The sequence below is a fragment of the Branchiostoma belcheri genome, unplaced genomic scaffold (assembly GCF_001625305.1).
Source record: "Branchiostoma belcheri isolate BF01 breed outbred unplaced genomic scaffold, Haploidv18h27 scaffold14, whole genome shotgun sequence".
In the NCBI taxonomy this organism is placed as follows: domain Eukaryota; kingdom Metazoa; phylum Chordata; class Leptocardii; order Amphioxiformes; family Branchiostomatidae; genus Branchiostoma; species Branchiostoma belcheri.
The window spans coordinates 4532876-4552017 of record NW_017802824.1 but is presented as its reverse complement, the minus strand read 5'-3'; the positions used below and the strand labels follow the sequence as shown (position 1 = coordinate 4552017).

Sequence of the window (19142 nt, the reverse complement as noted above, 5' to 3'; positions counted from 1 at the left end):
ATGTTATCATATAGCCAGATGAAGCTGACCAATCAGAAGGCTCCATTTCCCATGGGGCCAGGCCGTAACCTCAGAAGTGGACTTTTTGGACCGTACCTGATATGGAGGCATGTCAGGCTAACGTTATATGTTGATAATAATTCTATATAAAATTTGTGGTTTTGACTCGTTTTTGCATCTCTTCGTTATGTCCTTTGATTATTGATTGATAATCAATACTAGAGTTCCCCGATCTTATACCTTCGCCAAATGATGTTAATCTTTATGACTGACAAAAGACAGTCTTACATTAGCAAACAATGCCATTCTAACATTTCCTGATAAATCATGCAAATTATGCAAATTTCGTCACCCCAGCATGTCTAGATCACGAGATATCAAATCCGGAAGTTCAGCTTCAGTATCATAACAAGCCGCCAGGGGGCCCAAAATCTAATCATTTCGAGCTCTCATCAAGACCTACCCACCTACCAAATATCAAGATAATCCATCTAAGCTTTCTCGAGTTATGCTGTTGACAGACACACAGACACACGGCCAGGAATACATAACCTTCGTCAATTCTTGGCGAAGGTAATGAGCAAACAACTGTCACTCAGTCCCAGGATCGTTAGCCGGAGCAGGCTGACTCTCACAACTGTACTTCATTTAAAATTCGCACTGTGGCGTCAGTGAGCAGTGCATGCAAGTAAGAAGGCAGGGAATGGTGTGCCATTTCAGGTTATAACCATACAAATGAAGTTTAGAAGTTGAAAAAACTGGCAGAGAACTTTGTTATGGGGTCGTGTGGCGCAGACGGTAGCGCGTTCGGCTCACACCCCAGAGGTTGTGGGTTCGAACCCTGCCCATGTCACCGATCTTGTGCCCTTGGGAAAGGCACTTTACACGACTTTCCTCACTTCACTCAGGTGAAAATGAGTACCTAGCTTCGGTTAGGGACGTCCCTCGGATAGGACGTTAAATGGAGGTCCCGTGTTTGGGGAGAGCCACACCCCGGGCACGTTAAAGAACCCACCGCACTTATCGAAAAGAGTAGGGGACCTTCCCGGTGTGAGTGGTTCAAAACTTACAGTCCGGTCTTACGCAGCTTGTACATGTGCGCACATGTACAAAACTGGTGTGTTACGCCTGAAGGCGGTTTACCGGTTATGCGAAACAAACAAACAAACAAACAAATTGCATTATATTTTATTGTAGGAAATTTAAGTTGAGTGTCGCCCTTATTTTGAATTTATTTGTATATTTTTATATTCTGCATGTTCTGTCGCCCTTACCACATGTGCGTGTCAGGGGTCACTGGAAGTTGCGGAAGCTGAAAATTTTAAAACTTCACATTCAACGCTAAAATCTACCTTAACAGCGGTGAGTGTATTTCAAATGGATTTGTGATACAGTATACGGTGCAAGCCAAAGTTCGTTTGGTTGTGATTTATTAATAAAACAAGAGTTCCACGATCTCATACCTTCGCCAACAGATGTTAACCCTTGCGGGTGACGAATTCTACAATTTTAATCATTGATTTTGTAAATAAGAGCCTCATTTGCATGGATTATATCAGTTGATCATATTCTCCACCCAATGACAGTCTTATCATAACAAAAAGGCTATTATAGCACTCCTCATAAATTATGCAAATGAGGTCATGATTTGAATGAATTATGTTTATTAATGTTCACCTTCACTTAACTTCCAAATGTGGCAAGTATGAAATTCGGGGTGCACCAGTTACAACTATGGAATTATAAGAATTTACCATTAATTATGCAAATTAGGTCCTCATTTACATTATCTATATCCTCAGATGTTTTTCTCGTTCTCAAGTAGATGTCACAACTGTTTCATAGTTTTATTATCAAACAAATCAGATTTATAGAATTTCCTTATTAATTATGCAAATTAGCTCCTGATTTGCATAATTGCCATCTGATTATGTCAAGCATCACTTCAACTACCTACATACCAAAAATCACGACTATACGTCAACCGGTTCTTGAGTTACCATCCTTCAAATTTTTTTTCAACAAATGCTCCTGCAGTTCCAGAACAAGGCGCTAGGGGACCCAAACTCATGTCACTTCTTCCCTACCCCAAGAGCTATTTACCAACCAAAATTCGTGACCCTAGTATGTCCAGAACATGAGATATCAAAACCGGAAGTTCAGCTGCAGTACCTAGGAAAGCCGCCAGGGGGCCCAAAATCTAATCATTTCTAGGTCTCATGAAGTCCTACCCACCTACCAAGTTTCATACCAATCCATCCACAGCTTCTTGAGTTATCTTGCTAAACCACACACAAACACACCCACACACCCACACACACACAGACAAACGCTACTGAAAACATAACCTTCTTGGCGAAGGTAAAGAAGAAAGTTCGGGAGGGGAGGGGGGCGGTGGCAAAACATATGGTTGGTCAGCATACACTAAGACTGAGGCCTGTCTACATGTAGTATATAGCCTATACAACAGCCATGGCACATTGTATTTTACGCCATTTGGAAATATAATACAGTATAATAATACTGCAAGCAAGAGAAGCCCTACAGCACTTGCAAGTTAGCCTAAGTTGTGACATGTTCCCTCTCGTTCTCACGTACAGGGATTCTGTGAATATGTTGGTGTGCTTGTTGGGATTGTTTGATCAAAAATACTGGGTTGCTATAAGACCACTGCACTGTCTCCTTCCATTATGTTCCTCAGGTAAAACATGGAGTGACCCTCGCGAGCATGAAACCATCACACATCCAGAAGAAGAGACAGAAAAGGAGGGAAAACAGAAGAAAGAGCCGTGAGAAAAAGAAACTTTGGAACCTGATGAATGAGTCTGTTGCTCTTGGGACATCCACAGATACTTCACTGAAGAGCTTCCCAGAACAAGACTCTAAACTTGGACAGGAAACAACCCAAATCTTTGTAAGTGGAGACAAAAACCACAGAGACATGGTGAACCAAAACAAGAAAAAGAAGCAACTTTCAAAGTTGAAGCAACCTTCCCCGTCAGAGACAAGTGTGAAAATCAAATCTCCCCAGAAAGCCAAGAAAAAAGCAAAACATCTCAAAGAAAAAGGGAAACCTCTTGTAGAAAAATCTACTAGTAGCTTTATGGGCCCAGCACAACGCACAAAACAGAACACCAGCCAAGAAAAGAGGCCTTTGTCTCAAAGCAAGGAGGAACCAACCTCGGCTAAACGTCTAAAAACAAAGAAGACAGTTGAAAAAGGTGGACTAAGCATAGTTTCAGATAGTGGCATCACTGCCAGATTTGACCTAAGCTCACCACAAAAACTTTTCGAAAGCATCATTTCACCAGTGTCATATGAGCGATTCTTTGATGAATACTGGGAAAAGAAACCATTGATTGCTAAAAGGAATGACACAGCATTGACAGAGGAATATAAGGCACTATTCTCTAGAGACATACTGAAGAGACTGTTGAAGAAACAGGAGATTGAGTACATCAGGGATGTGAATGTGTGCAGATATGTCAATGGCAGGAGAGAGTCACTGAATGGAACAGGAAGAGCCACCTCTAAGCAGGTGAGTACTAGTACCTGTTGTATTAAGTCTGTGAGGAAATATAGACAATCTTTTTCCTAAATGTCTTTGCAAGATGTGGTGGTTCACTATCTGTACTACAATGTATTCTGCAGTACTTTCTTTCAAGTATGTGTCAATTATGTAATACAGAAAGGTTGTGATGTTTCTAGATGTAACATGACTTTTTCTATGACCCCTCTATCTTGTTCATTGATACAGGACATTGTGAATAATTGTTGTTTTGCTGTGTTGATATTACTTGTTGGTCATATTTGGTTCCACACAGATTGATAAATTGTTTGACCAGTCTAGGGCCACCCTACAGTTTCACCAGCCACAGAGGTTTCAGGTAACTGTATTTGGCATTAACATGATAAAATAATTACTTGTTCCTACTACATATCAGTATATTCTACAACAAGGGACAAAAGTCATCACTATACAGTTTACAACAGTTGTTCTATCTGTGCTATCTAACATAGAAAAGTTGTGAGAGCATTTTTCCATGCTGTAGATGCTTAATGTTACTCCAGCCTATGGTTAACCTGAAGCTGCTGTCTTGTTCGCTGAAGACTGCTTCCAATACTAAGTAGTCATTACCTCATGTACTGGTGCAATAGCTCAATTGGTAGAGTGCTCGCTTTGTAACCGGGAGGTCGTGAGTTCAAACCCTAGCTGGGTCATACCAAAGACTTTAAAAATGGTACACTTTTCTGTCTCTGCTTAGCACTCAGCACATATGAGAAAGAGTGTGGGAAGGTCAAACACACAGCACTACCAGCGGACTAGCCCCCTGCTGTAGTGCAACTGTGTGTCGCCCAAGGGCTAAGGAAATGGAGATAAGAGCACGGGAGACCTTCCTCTTCATTACCTCATGACTGGATTCCAGGCTAGGCTTATAAATTATAGTCACGGTGGTAACTCTAAGTCTAAAGGTCTGACTGTAGATACCTATTGTTTTTTCTTTGACAGGACAAACTATGGCAGTTGTGCAGTCTGTTGGAGTGTCTGTTTGGCTGCCTGGTGGGAGCTAATGTGTACATGACACCCCCGGGCTCACAAGGGTTAGCACCACACTATGATGATGTGGAGGTAACTACAGACTGTGGTCACCATTAACAAACCATTACTAGTATTGATACCTTTTAACCCTTCCAGTGTCATTAGTACATGTACCTGTATGTGGTTGATGTTGCTTGGTTCTAATCAGTCCACAACACAATCTTATATAGTTAGCAATCAGGGCTCAAATTCATTTTTGGGAATAGGTGCACTGGTGCACCCAACCAGTGCAGGTTAGGTGCAGGTAGACATCAGAAATACCTGCACAACTCCAATTTTACTTGCACTAACCTGCATATACAGGTGGTATTTTGAGCTCTGGTTAACCAAATCTATTAAAAACATAACCTTGTAGGTGAATGTGATAAAATAAAGCAGGCACACAAAATCGTTGACATGTCATTTCCACAGGTGTTCATTCTGCAGCTGGAGGGAAGGAAACACTGGCGTTTATACACGCCCCCTGTTGATCTTCCCAGGGACTACAGTAGAGATCTGGAGCAGGGCAGTATTGGCCAGCCAACACATGATTTTGTCTTAGAGGTAAAATTTCTCAGTTATTCTAGTTTTCAAGTATAAAGCATTCTTCTGACTATTATCAGTATGCATGCCCGTTTCATAAGGCATAATTAGGCCTTTTTACTTTGATTTTAGTCTTTGTAATCCATAGGCAGTCACCCAAAATCAATGTAATTCATAATCAGTACATATGCTGTAAGCGTACCGGTAGTTGTTCGTAAGCAGTTCTGAGAATTCAACGTAATTTGTAATCAGCGGAGAAAATTCTGCGTAATTCATAATCACTACCCCCCAAGCAGGCACTCTTTCAAGTTGTACTTTCAGATACAAAGTATAAAATCTTTATTTGAACTGTGTCTTAAGAACTTAAGAAAAGTTTAAATAGTTGTATTTTTGCTCCTAGGCAGGAGATATGTTGTACTTCCCCCGGGGTACAGTTCACCAGGCTGACACCCCAGCAGGCTCACAACACTCCACACATGTCACCATCAGCACATACCAGAGGAAGTGAGCAAGCTTCTTCTGTTTCATGAACATGCAAATTTGTCTTGTAAAGAAGACATCTGTATAAAAATTATGTTGATACCTACAGAATCATTAGTGTTTTCTCATGTTGAATGTTTTCATTTAGATTTGAAGTGAATTTTGTTACAACTAACTGCATATAATGATGACACTGAGTAGCAGTCATGATATTTTGACAAGAGATACACGTATGTGTATAAATGGTTATTTGCAAATTGACACAAAACTAAAACAACATTGCAGCCTAATAATGTAAAAAAGGCTGAATTACGCAGTTCTAGGGAACACACAAGTTCTACAAAAATGTATGTACTAGTATGTTTGCAACCCAGATTTTTCATGGTTTTTCTTAGATGTGGTTGCTTCAAAATTTTGCTGTTTTCCACCACATTATTCAAAATATATACTATTAGATGGGATATCATCCTTAGATATGTGAATACGCCCTAAAGAAGACGATTTGTGTAAGTGCTATATACACAAGACATCACAGGTTTTGCGAAAGCACAGTACGTTCCGTTAACTTGCTCATGCATGTTTTTCTGGTGTTTCCAGCTCGTATGGTGACCTGCTGACGTCTACCTTGCCCATGCTGGTACAGTCTGTGATGGACAGGGATGTGGGGTTCAGGAGGGGCCTGCCAGTCGGAGCACTCAGTACTGTGGGGGTTCCTATGGGACAGGTACATTAACATGTAGTTCTGTCAATGCTCCTTGCTGCTTAATCGAGTTCAAGAACACATACTTGTCATGATAATTACATCACAAGACGACAAAGACATACATGTGTAGGAGAAAGCACATCGCCCTCATGAAGGCATCAGAGCAGCTGCCAAAATGTTTATAGAAAAACCTAGTTCTGTACCTAGAAAAACTTCTATTTTCAGGGCTCCAGACTTAAACTTTTCGACTAGTAATTAGGAACACTGGTGCTCCCAACAGGAAAAATCTATGTGCACCACATGAAGCTTAAGGTTGCTCCTCATATTCAATATTGATTTACAGGAATTTTTTGTGTTTTTTGTACATAGAAATGCCCAAAGTGGATGTGCCTTGATCAGAGAGCAAGAAAGCTTGCTATGATACTACTGTTAAGCTTTGCAGTCCATGATATGCACATTGTAATGTATGCAAATTTTCTTTGGCGCACTATACTAGTCTGTTAAAGTTAAAGTTCCCTACCCACCCTCTCCAGGACCATGAGGACATGAGGTCACATCTGAAGAAGCTGCTATTCAGCTTGGCTGATCAGGTAGGCAGTAGCAGTGCCCCCTTGCTGGCTCCAGAGTTACTGCAGGACTTCATGAGTAACAGGCTGCCTCCGTACTACAAGGACACATCTCAGCCTCTTGCTTCTCCTAAAGGTTTTTCCCCGTTAATGTTTCAAGTTACATTTTTAATAATTCATTGAATGTAGATAAAGTATATGTGCTGTGTTTTTAGCTCATATCCAGCACTACTAAAATTGGTGCCTCCTTATTCATAAACTTTTGTGAATTCAACTTTTATTACTTTTGTATTTGATGTTGAAGTCTTGATTCCATATTGTAACTGCAGGTGCATGTCAGTTTTCTAGTAAAATTAATTGTTAAAAGTCTGGGAGTTCCAGCTAGAAACAAGTTCTCTGTTGCCTGTACCTACATGAATAACCCATTCATGTGTAACCTTCCCATATGTACATATCTTTACCACAGGTTCCCCTCCCAGCCTGAACAGCTTCATAAAGATGAGGTTTCCTGGCTACATGGCACTGTGTTCACAAGCAGCAGAAACCCAAGGTACTAAACATCATCATTTACCACCGATGACACTCGTTATGCTGTTGGGCCTGTATTACAATTTTAGCTGAATTGCATGGGCTGTAACACCACAAGAGTCTTAGAGCATAGATAGTTATTTTCAAGGTATGTGTACGGAGCATATTCAATGGTGCTGATAGAAACTGAAAGTTCATGCTTTTCTCTTTCTAAGATGAGACAGATGATGATGATGAAGAGGACGATGACTACGATGATGATGATGATGATAATGATGATGGTGACCATGAGGATGATGATGAAGATGGTGATGATGATGACCATGATGATGAGGAAGATGAAGAGAAAGATGAAGAGGAAGATGACAGCATCACTGCTGATGATGATGAGAAGGATGGAGGAAGTGAGAAGTCCACCTTGAGTGACCAGGAGTGGGTGTACCTGTACCACTGTCTGCACAACAGGAGAGAGGAACACATGATGGGCACAAGCCGTGGTCAGGTCAGCACCAGCTTTACACATAACATATTTATGTTCCATCTAAGGGAGTGTATAGATGATTACAAACAATAGCTCAGTTGGGAAGAATGCTGTCTTTCTAACTAGGAGGTCTTGAGTTCAAACCCCTGCCTGGTCAAACCAAAGATCTAGACTTTAGAAATGGTACATACTGCTTTCTCTGCTTGGCAGTCAGCATCTATATATGAAAAAGGGTATGGGAAGGGCAAACACAAGTTACACACAATATAACTAGTGGACTAGCCTTGTGAACTGTGCAGCCCAAGTGCTACAGAAATAGAAATAGGCACCACCCCTAATCTCTGCATGGAGTGGAAAGGGCCTTATTAAGGGACTTAGAATCATAATGGACTAACATTCTAGAGTAATCATTTTCACTTTGTCCTTTTTTTTCAGCCACAAGGTCTGAAGTTCCCTGCCACTTTCCTGTCAGTCTTACAGAAGTTATTGAAGATGGGGAGAGAAGACAGAGTCCAGGTGAAAGGACTGGGACTGAAGCCTGAGGATAACCTACAGGTGGCAACTTACCTGTGGGCTGAGGGGCTCATTGAGATATGTTAGGGAAAATCGTAGTAGTGCTTGGTTACCAAACCTATTTTAGCTACCAAATCTCTTCTGTCCTCTCTGCAAATAGGTTTGGTAAGAAGGCTATAACTTTTAAGTAATAGTCCTATCTTTGAGTTGTGGCCACCTACAATGCAATAGTATGTGGAAGCTGTGCCCAGTGTTTCCGGGCTAGTTTTTGACATGTTTTGTTATTTTGCGTCTCTCACATATTCTGTTTACTTATTGTACATTTTTGTTGTCCATGTGTTTAAAAATGAAACGACTGAAAAGAAATCTCAACTGATGAAGAAAGGGCCTCAAGTTGTATTAACATTATCACCCCTTCCTAATAGATTGTGGTCCCTTGCTAAAATGCCTTGTTTAATAGAAAAGCTGATAAAAGTTGCTTAATGTAGTACCCTTTGTAAACATACAGTGAGGAAAGTAGTTGAAAATTCTAGAATCATTAAGACACATACACGAACATCACTTTTATTTCTGCTTCACCATTTATTAAGAACTTCATTACAGCACTTTCAATCTGGAGTAAGTTATTGTGCCTCAGTTGTCTGTTGCTTCACATTCGCATTCATGAAAATGTAGCATCCTTTAAAATAATACAGGACTAGTGATGAAGCAGTTCTAGGATTTGGATAGTTGAAGAGGGTTGTTGATCCCATCTCAGCAGCCAGGGACACTAGAAGGGATAGCGGTTCTTGGGACGACAGATGCAGACTTCCTTGTCTGGGTTACAGCCGTGTCCCCTGACGTTGTAACACCCCATGTACCCACAGCACACGTTCTTCTGGTCACCGGGCTTACAGAACTGGCCCTGGGCAATCTTCCCTCGGCACTGTGGATAGAGATTAAGTCTTTAGGCCACACCAATTTAATTTGTTGGTTCTCGGATTCTTTCATGAAAAATATAAAGCGACGGCGAAAAAAAGTAAAACAGGTCTAGGCATCCTATTATAGCCCCAAATGCAACGATAGGAGCCATGAAGTCACCACAAAGGGCTGGGTTGATATTTTAAACAATGAGTTTTGAACTTTTAATCAAACCACTGCATTGATAGATGAAAAAACTGTAACAACTAGGAAGAAAAGGACTTTCCTCAACGGTTGGGGGCAAAATAAAAGCATTTTTGAGCTGATTCAGAACCAGAAACATATGATTAATTTAGCTGCTGAGTATCTTAAGTCCTCGCAAGTAAAAGCTATAAGTCTTCTTTCTTTCTACGAAGTCTTTCTCACCACTTACCGACCGCTTGTCCACCCGGTCTAGCAGGTCCCACACGTTCCCTCCCACGGCGTGGTGAGAACACAGCAGCACCAGGCAGGCGGCGGTCGCTACAGACAGGAAAACCACCTTCATTATGCATATGTCACACTTAAACGCCCACTGATGACTCACGTAAGTACAGAGATGGGTTATCGCCTTGGGTGTGCTCTTAAGGGCGTGACGGTCAGGAGAATGTGGGGGGACAGAAAAAGCGGCTCATTTATTTAAGCCTTAATTACTCGTGGGCAGGTTGAAATAGGCAAATTGTTTTTACTCCGTGATGGAGGTCAGTGACCTCCGCAGAATCGCAGATCGTTGGACACATGCCCACAGAACAATATTCACGTTTTTGGCATGTAAAATTGGACTTTTTTGCTATTTCTTGACCAAAAATGTACATTTTTGACTTGTGTCCTTATACGAAAACCAAATTACCTAAAATTTGGAATGGGGGAGCCTTGGACATGTGCACATGTCCACAGAATGATCTTCACATGTTTGGCATACACTGCCTAAAATTGTGAAAAAATGGGACTTTTTTCATATTTTAAGACAAAAATGTACATTTTGGCTCCGGCCCCCTTAGAATCTTAAAACCAAAATGACCTGAAGAACACTTTTTCTTAAAATCTCTATATTGGTGCAGTTTTTGAGAATATTGAAAAGCACTTTACAGGAGTTTTGAGAACTAAGGGTACTGAAAAACTTGATACTGGATGGAAAAGGTTGATATAGAACAGTCTATTTTGGAATGGAAAGGGGTTAAATGGACTGAAATATGCTGTATTTGCTCCCCAGCAAATGTCGGCCTTTTCACATGATCCCCCCAGTGTTGCGAAACAGTAGGCCAACCAGGGAGAATGATTTTTTTTCCAGAAAAATTACGCGGCTTTTTTAGCCATCGGGAAGCTTTTAGCAGAATGATGATTTGCCGCAATTCACAACATTAGCTCGTAATTCGTTGGAAGGGAAATGGTTAAATGAATTTTTGTTAAGGAAGAAAGGTTAAGGGCTCTATTGGCTGCTTTCAATGTTGTAACTATGGTTTGCTAGTAATCCGTTCACCTTTGCGATAAAGACATTGTTGGCCCTTTTCATAGGATAACTTTAATTACTCTCCTGATATCGACCGAGAAAGAAAATTAAGCCAACAAAAATGATATTTATGTGACTTATTAAGCATATAGGTTCTATTAGAATTGTGCTCATTCGAATTTCAAATGTGCTAAAAATAAGTGAAAAAGCTAATGGTAGTTAAGTGCACGCGTCGGGCATTGTGGGTGTTCTTAGGTTTTCACCTTGAAATAATTATGACTGAAACATTCACGTTAATTTATTAAATACAATTTGCGTCGGCGGAACAAAATCTAGAGTCAGCTGCTATGGTAATGCGTGTCTGGTGTAACACACGAGTCATAAATGTCAGATAACGTGGGATGTTTTCGGTTATCGTTTCTTAGCTCAAATGATTGAAGCTATAACACAGAATGTAAAAGCAGCTGCTTATGTTGTGTGCCTATTGTTAATGCCCATATCCATTAGGCCATGTTGATTTGATTATATGGATGACATCCACTGGAAACCCCGAAACTGATGCGAGCATGCGAATAAAAAAGGTTTGGCAAAAAAAGTTGCCTTCATTATGAAATCTACGACGTGTTCATGAAGGTTGAACAAATGACACAGAGTATGGTATGGCGACTAATCTACTCTTCAAATGCAAATATTTACATTTGCGTATTTTTCGTTTGATTTTGGCATTCTACGACATTGGTATCGTTTTCCAATATTTGTTTTTTTTTCAAATTGCGGTACATATTTGCTCATTTTGCAACTTTTTTTGTACGATTTACACTATGATTGAATACTTTTTTTTTGAAGCAGCCGAAAATTCATGCGCGCGCGGATGTCATCCATACAATCAAATCAACATGGCCATAAGTTTAACAAAAACACGTAACACTGGCTTCTTTTGATCATAACATAATAGGTATCCCGGTGATTCCAACGTCAGTGAACTCACAGGCCGGCCAGTGTCTGAAGTTTCCGCGTTCTTTAGAATGTGTCCTTTGAGTCAGCATCTGGTTGGGACACGTCTTTTCTCGAATATGACGTGGGCGTGTCATTCATATTCCCGCGAAGATGTCACAAATCAATGATGCTCCATTTATATATGAGCTTTATATACGAGGGACAGAGCTGAGTGTCATTAAGAGAGAGTCGAGATCGACACTGCTACACCTAGAGGCTTCTGATGAAAACCCTCAGACGACTGGTCATGATGAGGCAAAGACAACTTTACTTTGCTGTGATCCTGGCGGCAAGCTTAACCTTAGTATCTGGAGCTGTCATCACTGGGGTAAGTACGGACTTTCACGAATAATAGAACGTGATAAAAGAATAGATTTGCTGTTACTCATAGTTAAGGAATATGTACCTCAAACATTTGTACTTTTGTGGGATATTGAATATTTCTTTCCACCCTGTACACGTTTACTGTAGAGAAAGAACAAGCATAGGTACTTTGTGTATTCTGTATACTAGTAGTGTTCTTTGTGTTTTGAATTTGAACAGAAAGGCTTATAGATTTCTTTGAATTCATTTTTATCATAGTTCCACCGAGTTGTTTCTTTCAACTTGATCATAAGGAGATTGGGATTCGGAAGGTTTTGAAACGACATATTCGTTAACAGGTGGTTAAATGAGTATGGAATCGCGATCGTTTTAATAGCAGTTTCCCAAATGGGTGTGTTCGTAGCTGTGTACATGTGAAAGACAAATGTACGAAGTGCGATGTGTCGCTATAGACTTGGTTCGAATTCACCGGATTTTGACAGGATGTGTTTCTCAAACAAATAATGTAAAGCAATTCTTTTACCTTGTCGCATTAGAAATGGCACTAAAAATGTAAATAAAATGTTAAAGTATAAACTTGCGCTCTGAATAGTTTTAAGTACTGATTAGGATTTTTTGCCTATTTTGAGTTGTTTTGTCAAATATTGTGTTCTCTCTTCACAACTTCTATTAGTGCTGAAGCAATTTGATGTCAACCGAAATTTAGTTTTAGGGTTATAACATGAAGATATGATTGATATGGCTTATTAGGCTGTATAAAATTATATATAACCAGAGGCTGTTGTAATGTGCTAGCTTTCAAATTGGTAACTGAACAATATTCAACAACAACGGTAGCAACGCGTTAACAAAGGTAGCTTTTACGTGGGTTATACGAATCATTCAAAGCAGTGAGTTGTTTTAAATGAACGAAAGACCATCATTGTACATTGTACTACATATATATATATATATATGTACAGGTTCTGCTTCTTCTCTTTACAGTTGTAAATGTAAGAACAGATGGAGCTTACAGTACGGGTTTCATAAGGAATGTGAATTTTTTCTTTTCTATTTAAAATTCTAGAACTAGGGAAATTATCTTGTATACAATGGAAGAGAATCTTTAAATACAGAGACGGTCAGCGCGTGTTACTAACCTATAACCTTTACCAAACTTAAAAGATCTGAAAGTTATGTCGGTTGAAGTCTTTGTTTCTTTGGGTGCGTTCGGGTCTGCAAATGGCACATTGAGTTCAACAGGTTTTCTCGGCAGTTTTCTGCCTTTTCTTTTGAAAGCCTTTTTGTTGTTGCGAATTTTTCTTGTCTAAAAGTCAGCTGGCAAGGGCGTGAAAGATGCCGACTCAGGTTCAGCTCAGCGTAAAATTGCTTCATGTTCTCCCGCCGCCCTCTTCGTATCAGCGGGACCGTCTCTGCACCTAACACCGTGCCATCACCCACACAAGAGGAGTGCCCAATCTTCAACGCGGCGTTCCGCTCTTAATTTCATGCAATTTTTGTCCCCCGCTAAATTTGCCATTACGTCCCGCTGGGACCCTGCTCTATTTGAACTAATAACAGAATCGTCATAGCATGCTGCTACGCCGGTAAGGTTTGGTATGGACTGTTGATAAAATAGCTACAGATTAACAAACACACCACCTTCATTCTCATAGACGTTTCTCTGAGACAAGCTTCTTAAAGTTGCCACAATCTGTTCCAAGGAGGTGAAAATATGTTTCATTCTTTGAGACGTCATACCTGCTGTCTTGTACATTAAGATAACGACATCGCTGTCTCTAAAGTGTCATCAAACGTAGATGGAGCCTTACCATTACGTACCTTAATGTGTCGCCAACGAGCATGTTAAGACTTTAAATAAGTCCCAAATGTCAAACAAAATTCTGAACTTTGAACTTTTCTTAGCTTTCTGAAAAAAAAAACCCAACCTATATCTGACCTTTTAAAAAAACTTAGTTCGGCTCTTTTCAGTATTCTGTGAGTTTATGCTGACGTGAATTATTAGCAAAAGCCACACTGTGACTCACAAAAATCTGTACGAAGAGTTGGAGACAGTGGTCATTAACTGTTGATTCATGATAAAATTGATCAGCAAATAAAACCATCAGACAGTGCATATGCCATGCTGCCATATGTCACTGTCATCATGTGGCGTAACGACAGAGCGTTCGGCTCGGAACCAAGGGGTCCCGGGTTCGAACCCTGCCATGTCATCGATCTTGGGAAGGCACACGGCTTTCCTGGATGAAGGCCTGGCGAACCACATCTCGTATTAGCTACGAAAGGGCAGCAGAAGCTTCAGCTAGTTGAATGCGGCTACCTTAAAATGAAAGAAGATCATTCCAGGGTATTGTCACTCCTACTCCTACGGAGTAACCCCTCTCTTAACTGACCGTGACTCCAGTCTTTTTAGACTCACAGTCCTTGGCCATGTAGGACCCAGGTGTTGAACTAGATTTTCTCTCCATCTCATACAGGACTACCACCTGTGCCTGTCTCCTCCAATCTCCAGATACTCCCTCATCTGTCAAAAAACAGGATTAAATTTTCGATGACCTGTCCTCCTTTAGGACTTTCGTAATATTTAATTGGGCCACAGTTGGGTCGTTAGAGTGAAGCCAGTGGCTCATCATCTATTTTCCATGTGATTCATTATGAAAAGTTTGCAGCGCAGATGGGTTCGTTGACACAGTTCTCATGTTAAGTGGGGTCGTGTGCGTGACAGTAGAGTGTTCGGCTCATCATTATCAGATCCAAGAGGTCCCGGGTTCGAATCCTGCCCGATGCCACCAATCTTGTGCCCTTGGAAAAGGCACTTTACATGACTTTCCTCACTTCACTCAGGTGTAAGTGAGTACCTAGCTTTGGTTAGGGACGTCCCTCGGATAGGACGTTAAATGGAGGACCAGTGTTTGGGAGAGCAACATCACAAGCACGTTAAAGAACCCACGTGCACCGCACTTATCGAAAAGAGTAGGGGACCTTCCCTGTGTGAGTGGTTCAAACCTTACATTCTGGTCTCAGGTTTGACATCTTGAAGAGGTGATAGTCACCTGTTATGTCAATCCTTCCACAAATGTTGTGAAACTTCATGAAATAAAATAAAATAAATTCGCGGTACAGAAGTGACCGTGAAAACCGCGAATATAAAGTATGACCAATATAGAGTGATTAACAATTATATCTCTGTTCCTCCCAGGTTTGCGAAAATGACGTTCAGTGCATCGCTGGCGGGACCAGGGACAGCTGCTGTTCCCGCTGGAGCCCGCTAGGTGCCGTGTACGTCTGCAAGACCATGGGGAAGAGGGGGGAGCCGTGCCACGTCAAGGCGGAGGAGCTGCCGTACCCGCTGGACGGGAAGCACCGCTTCTGGCACTGCCCGTGTACGGACGGGCTGATGTGTGTGTCCGGGGACGGCGCCAGGGTCGGACTGTGCATGTAACCAGAAGAAATCCACGTAACTGTCAGGAGAGACAAATATCAGTCAGGCAGCAGATACTACTGGAAAAAGGAAAAGTTTAAAATGAAGATGACAGAACCAAAGCTCCACCCATAACTGAGTTTAGGAATATTTTAGGTAGAGAAATAAGATGTGCGACCGGTAGAGAAATGTTAACATATTGAGAATGCGAATATATGTAATATTGGTAACTTGCAGATTGGGGTAGAGTATCCTAAGGATGTGTTCTTCGGGCCAATATGACAATGTTTGTTTTCAATACCATAGGTTGCTTTAGAAGTGGAATCGGTTGATGTTTCTGAATTATGAATGTTTATGATGTTTATGAAAAGCGTTATGACTAAAAAAATGACAGTATCTATAGATACAAACACTAGAAGTAAATGATGACAGCTCTCCACGCCAACTGTCAATATATGGAGGAAATATAACATACTTTCCCGTACGTACGTCTCTGTATTCATTTTCTCAAGTTTCGGTCTTTTCAGGTAGATGCTTCGATATCGTCTCGTAAGAGCTTCTCTAAAAGAGGACAGTCAGAATATTTTGGCTCCTAGGCACAAATTTGAAAGAAGTGTTGTACTTGCAACAAAACCTATAGATTGGAAAACGTGAAAATGTTTAGTTCTCATTACATGTTAGATGTATGTTACATGATGCTCCTATAACTAGAGAAGTAACATTTGGAAAGCAAATGCATAATGTTTACCTTCGGACATGGTCTGCCCTGTTAATTTTTGCTCAAACACATGTACTACTAGTATATGGTGACAGGAGTAGAGCAGACCATGAAATGGCAACATTATGTAACCCAATATCAGTCACCATGGTGGCAGACGTCAACAAATCATGCCATTGGTCAGGTCAGAGGTTAGTGTTTGGAAGAGAAGAGGAGGAAGAAACTGAGTAAAAACAATATGTTTTCCTTCGGTAAACATACTTACATTATAAGTCGTCCGATTCGGGAATCAAACCTATAAAGCTACACATCTAGAAGTAGGTGTCCCATCTGGCTTGAGCACTGTTGTGGAATTCGCCAACCCTAGCAAGGCCAAGGGCGGAACGAAGGAAACTTGGCGACGGGTTGACACTTGATGCGTGTTGTCCCCGGGTGCTCTGATCTCTCTGTTGTCACCTTTACCGTGATGTGTCTTGGCACAGATGCCAGGTTAGTGTATTCATGACGTCATTATCAGACGACACTTTGGAAAATGTTAAAGGTCCAGCGGAGTCCGCTGTGTGGCAACTACATGACTACGTCACCACATCCAGTTGCCTGGCTTCCTAACTACTGCCAAGTCACAAAATCTCTTTCCCTTGTGATCTACATCTTATTTATCTATCCCATTTTGCTATCACTCACTCTATAGTTTTCTTCTCTTTTCTTCTCTCGTCTCGAAACGCTTGCAAGAACCAGAGCCATTTTATAAGACAAAAAAGGTTTGTTTGTTTGTCATTGATTATCCGTGCAATCGCAGCCTTTCATCATGAGCGCTGAATTGATGCAGGGTTTACAATCACATAATACAGATGATAGATATAACATATTTTCTTCACACACTTTTGTGGAACTGTCGCAAGTGTCTGTGTGGCTGCCATTCGGCGCCACCAGGTGACCTCAATAAGACTGTCCCCAATCGAAGTTAGGTACCTATTGTATTCACACCTGGGTGGAGTGAGGAACGTCGTGTAAAGTGCCTTTCCCAAGGGCACAACGTCGGGGCGCATGCCCAGACATGTCCCGGGTACAACTCGGGATCGAACCCGGGTCTCGCCGTTTCATGGTCGAACGCCCTAACCACTACGCCACCCGACGCCAGGCCTAATGCCAAACTCGTCAAAACAGGAATTCAAGCCTAATTCAAGCCTAACCCCACGGCCCCAGTATGGGTAGACCGGGGCAACCCCTATCCCCCTCCGGCATAGCTGCAGTGTAAATCTTTAGGCCATGTTGATTTGATTACTAGTATATGGATGACATCCTCTGGGAACCTCAAAACTGACGCGAGCGTGCGAATAAAAAAGAGTAAGGCAAAAAAAATTTCCTTCATTATGAAATCTACGTGGTAATAATGTTGAACAAATGACTAAACATGGTACATATGGAGTATGGTAGATCTCTACTGCGAATAATAATTGACTCTTCGTTTTCATCAATTTCTTCACATTTTCTTCTTTTCCTGAATTGGTTTCGGCATTCTATGACATGTATCGTTTTCCAATATTTGTTTTGCAAAATACAACATATATATATGCTCATTTTGTACTGTTTACAGTATGGTCGAAAACTTAATTGTTTTTTGGAAACGGACGAATATTCATGCGTGCGCTGATGTCATCCATATAATCAGATCAACATGGCCTTAGCACTGTTCAGTGACCTTCAGCTCGGTGTCCGACAATCGTGGATTCCCAGCAGATCCTAATCAGAAGCACGCTGGGCGTACTTACGTGTGTTGTCCAACGACTGATGACTTCTACTCACGGACCTGACAACCGGTACCCGTCCTAACCTGTTGTAGTTGACCCCTTGTACAGATGGTCATGTGTGTGCCTGAACAGTTGAAGGTCTCTTACTAAAGATTTTGTTTGTAAAGTTTGCTGGCGCGTCGCCAGAATGTATTTGCATTCAGGCTCACGTTTGAAGAGATCAACATCCAAGCTGCTGTCCATCCCCCCACAGAACCGCACACCTAAGATCTGTATCTGTATCTGTATAGCCGGTATAACTGCCTTTTGGCGTAACACATCAGCTTCGCAGGCACGCGGCGCGGCGGCAGCGGGCTATATTACACCGATCGACTTGTTAGGCCATGTTGATTTGATTATATGGATGACATCCTCCGGGGGCCCCAAAACTGATGCGCGCGTGCGAATAAAAAAAAAAGTTTTGCAAAAAAAAAAGTTCTTTTCATTATGAAATCTACGTGGTCATGAGGGTTGAGCAAATGGCACAGAATATGGTTTGGCGAATAATCTAGTCTTCAAGTTCATTTCTTTACAATTTCGTCTTTTTTGTTTGATTTTGGCATTCTACGACATTGGTATAGTTTTTATTAATTTTTTTGTAACTTATGGTATATTTTTGCTCATTTTGCAACTGTTTTGTACGATTTACAGTATGGTTGAAAGCTTTTTTTTTTGGAAACGGCCGAAAATTCATGCGCGCGTGGATGTCATCCATATAATCAAATCAACATGGCCTTACACCTAACCCTTGAACTTCTAGCTCTAGCCTTTGTTTAAAGCCATCTATTGACCATCTAAGGCCATCTAAAGATCAGCCATTCTTGTCAAGTTGACTCGCTCACTCATATGATTACATTTCAGTGCATACATGACATATCTCTACATTTGATCGAAAACTGATCCAACATTGTTTGCGTACCTCAAACAGGTTGTATTGAATAAGAGATTGATATCATTTTGATAAGACACGTGCAAATGGTATTCAGCTTTAGTTAGTATACGTAAAGCTCCCGTGACAAGTCAACCATGAGCACCTTGCACTCATAAAGATGAGTACGTGTGGGGTTAGCCTCCTGTGCAGGCCTCCGGGCGGGTGGGAGTTTTGATACTG

The 19142-nt window shown here is 41.2% G+C and overlaps 2 protein-coding genes across 2 annotated transcripts; both read left to right on the top strand.

The window, feature by feature from the left end:
• The first annotated feature begins 1276 nt into the window (after positions 1 to 1276).
• LOC109464575 (bifunctional lysine-specific demethylase and histidyl-hydroxylase MINA-like) lies at positions 1277 to 7219 on the top strand. Its single transcript, XM_019761580.1, has 9 exons — positions 1277 to 1362; positions 2702 to 3538; positions 3825 to 3887; positions 4511 to 4630; positions 5012 to 5143; positions 5523 to 5626; positions 6200 to 6326; positions 6839 to 7017; positions 7201 to 7219. The coding sequence occupies exons 2-9, from the start codon at positions 2729 to 2731 to the stop codon at positions 7217 to 7219; spliced, it is 1554 nt and encodes a 517-aa protein (XP_019617139.1). The 5' UTR covers positions 1277 to 1362; positions 2702 to 2728.
• Positions 7220 to 11960: 4741 nt separating this feature from the next.
• Positions 11961 to 15959, top strand: LOC109464601 (prokineticin Bo8-like). Its single transcript, XM_019761609.1, has 2 exons — positions 11961 to 12106; positions 15302 to 15959. The coding sequence occupies exons 1-2, from the start codon at positions 12002 to 12004 to the stop codon at positions 15542 to 15544; spliced, it is 348 nt and encodes a 115-aa protein (XP_019617168.1). The 5' UTR covers positions 11961 to 12001; the 3' UTR covers positions 15545 to 15959.
• The last annotated feature ends 3183 nt before the right edge of the window (positions 15960 to 19142 follow it).

Bases quoted from the DNA above. Each gene is read 5' to 3' on its own strand.
- LOC109464575 (XM_019761580.1), top strand. From the start codon at position 2,729: ATGAAACCATCACACATCCAGAAGAAGAGACAGAAAAGGAGGGAAAAC. The intron at 3,539-3,824 runs GTGAGTACTAGT...GGTTCCACACAG, and splicing joins GAAGAGCCACCTCTAAGCAG to ATTGATAAATTGTTTGACCA. The intron at 6,327-6,838 runs GTACATTAACAT...CACCCTCTCCAG, and splicing joins TGGGGGTTCCTATGGGACAG to GACCATGAGGACATGAGGTC.
- LOC109464601 (XM_019761609.1), top strand. From the start codon at position 12,002: ATGAAAACCCTCAGACGACTGGTCATGATGAGGCAAAGACAACTTTAC. The intron at 12,107-15,301 runs GTAAGTACGGAC...TGTTCCTCCCAG, and splicing joins CTGGAGCTGTCATCACTGGG to GTTTGCGAAAATGACGTTCA.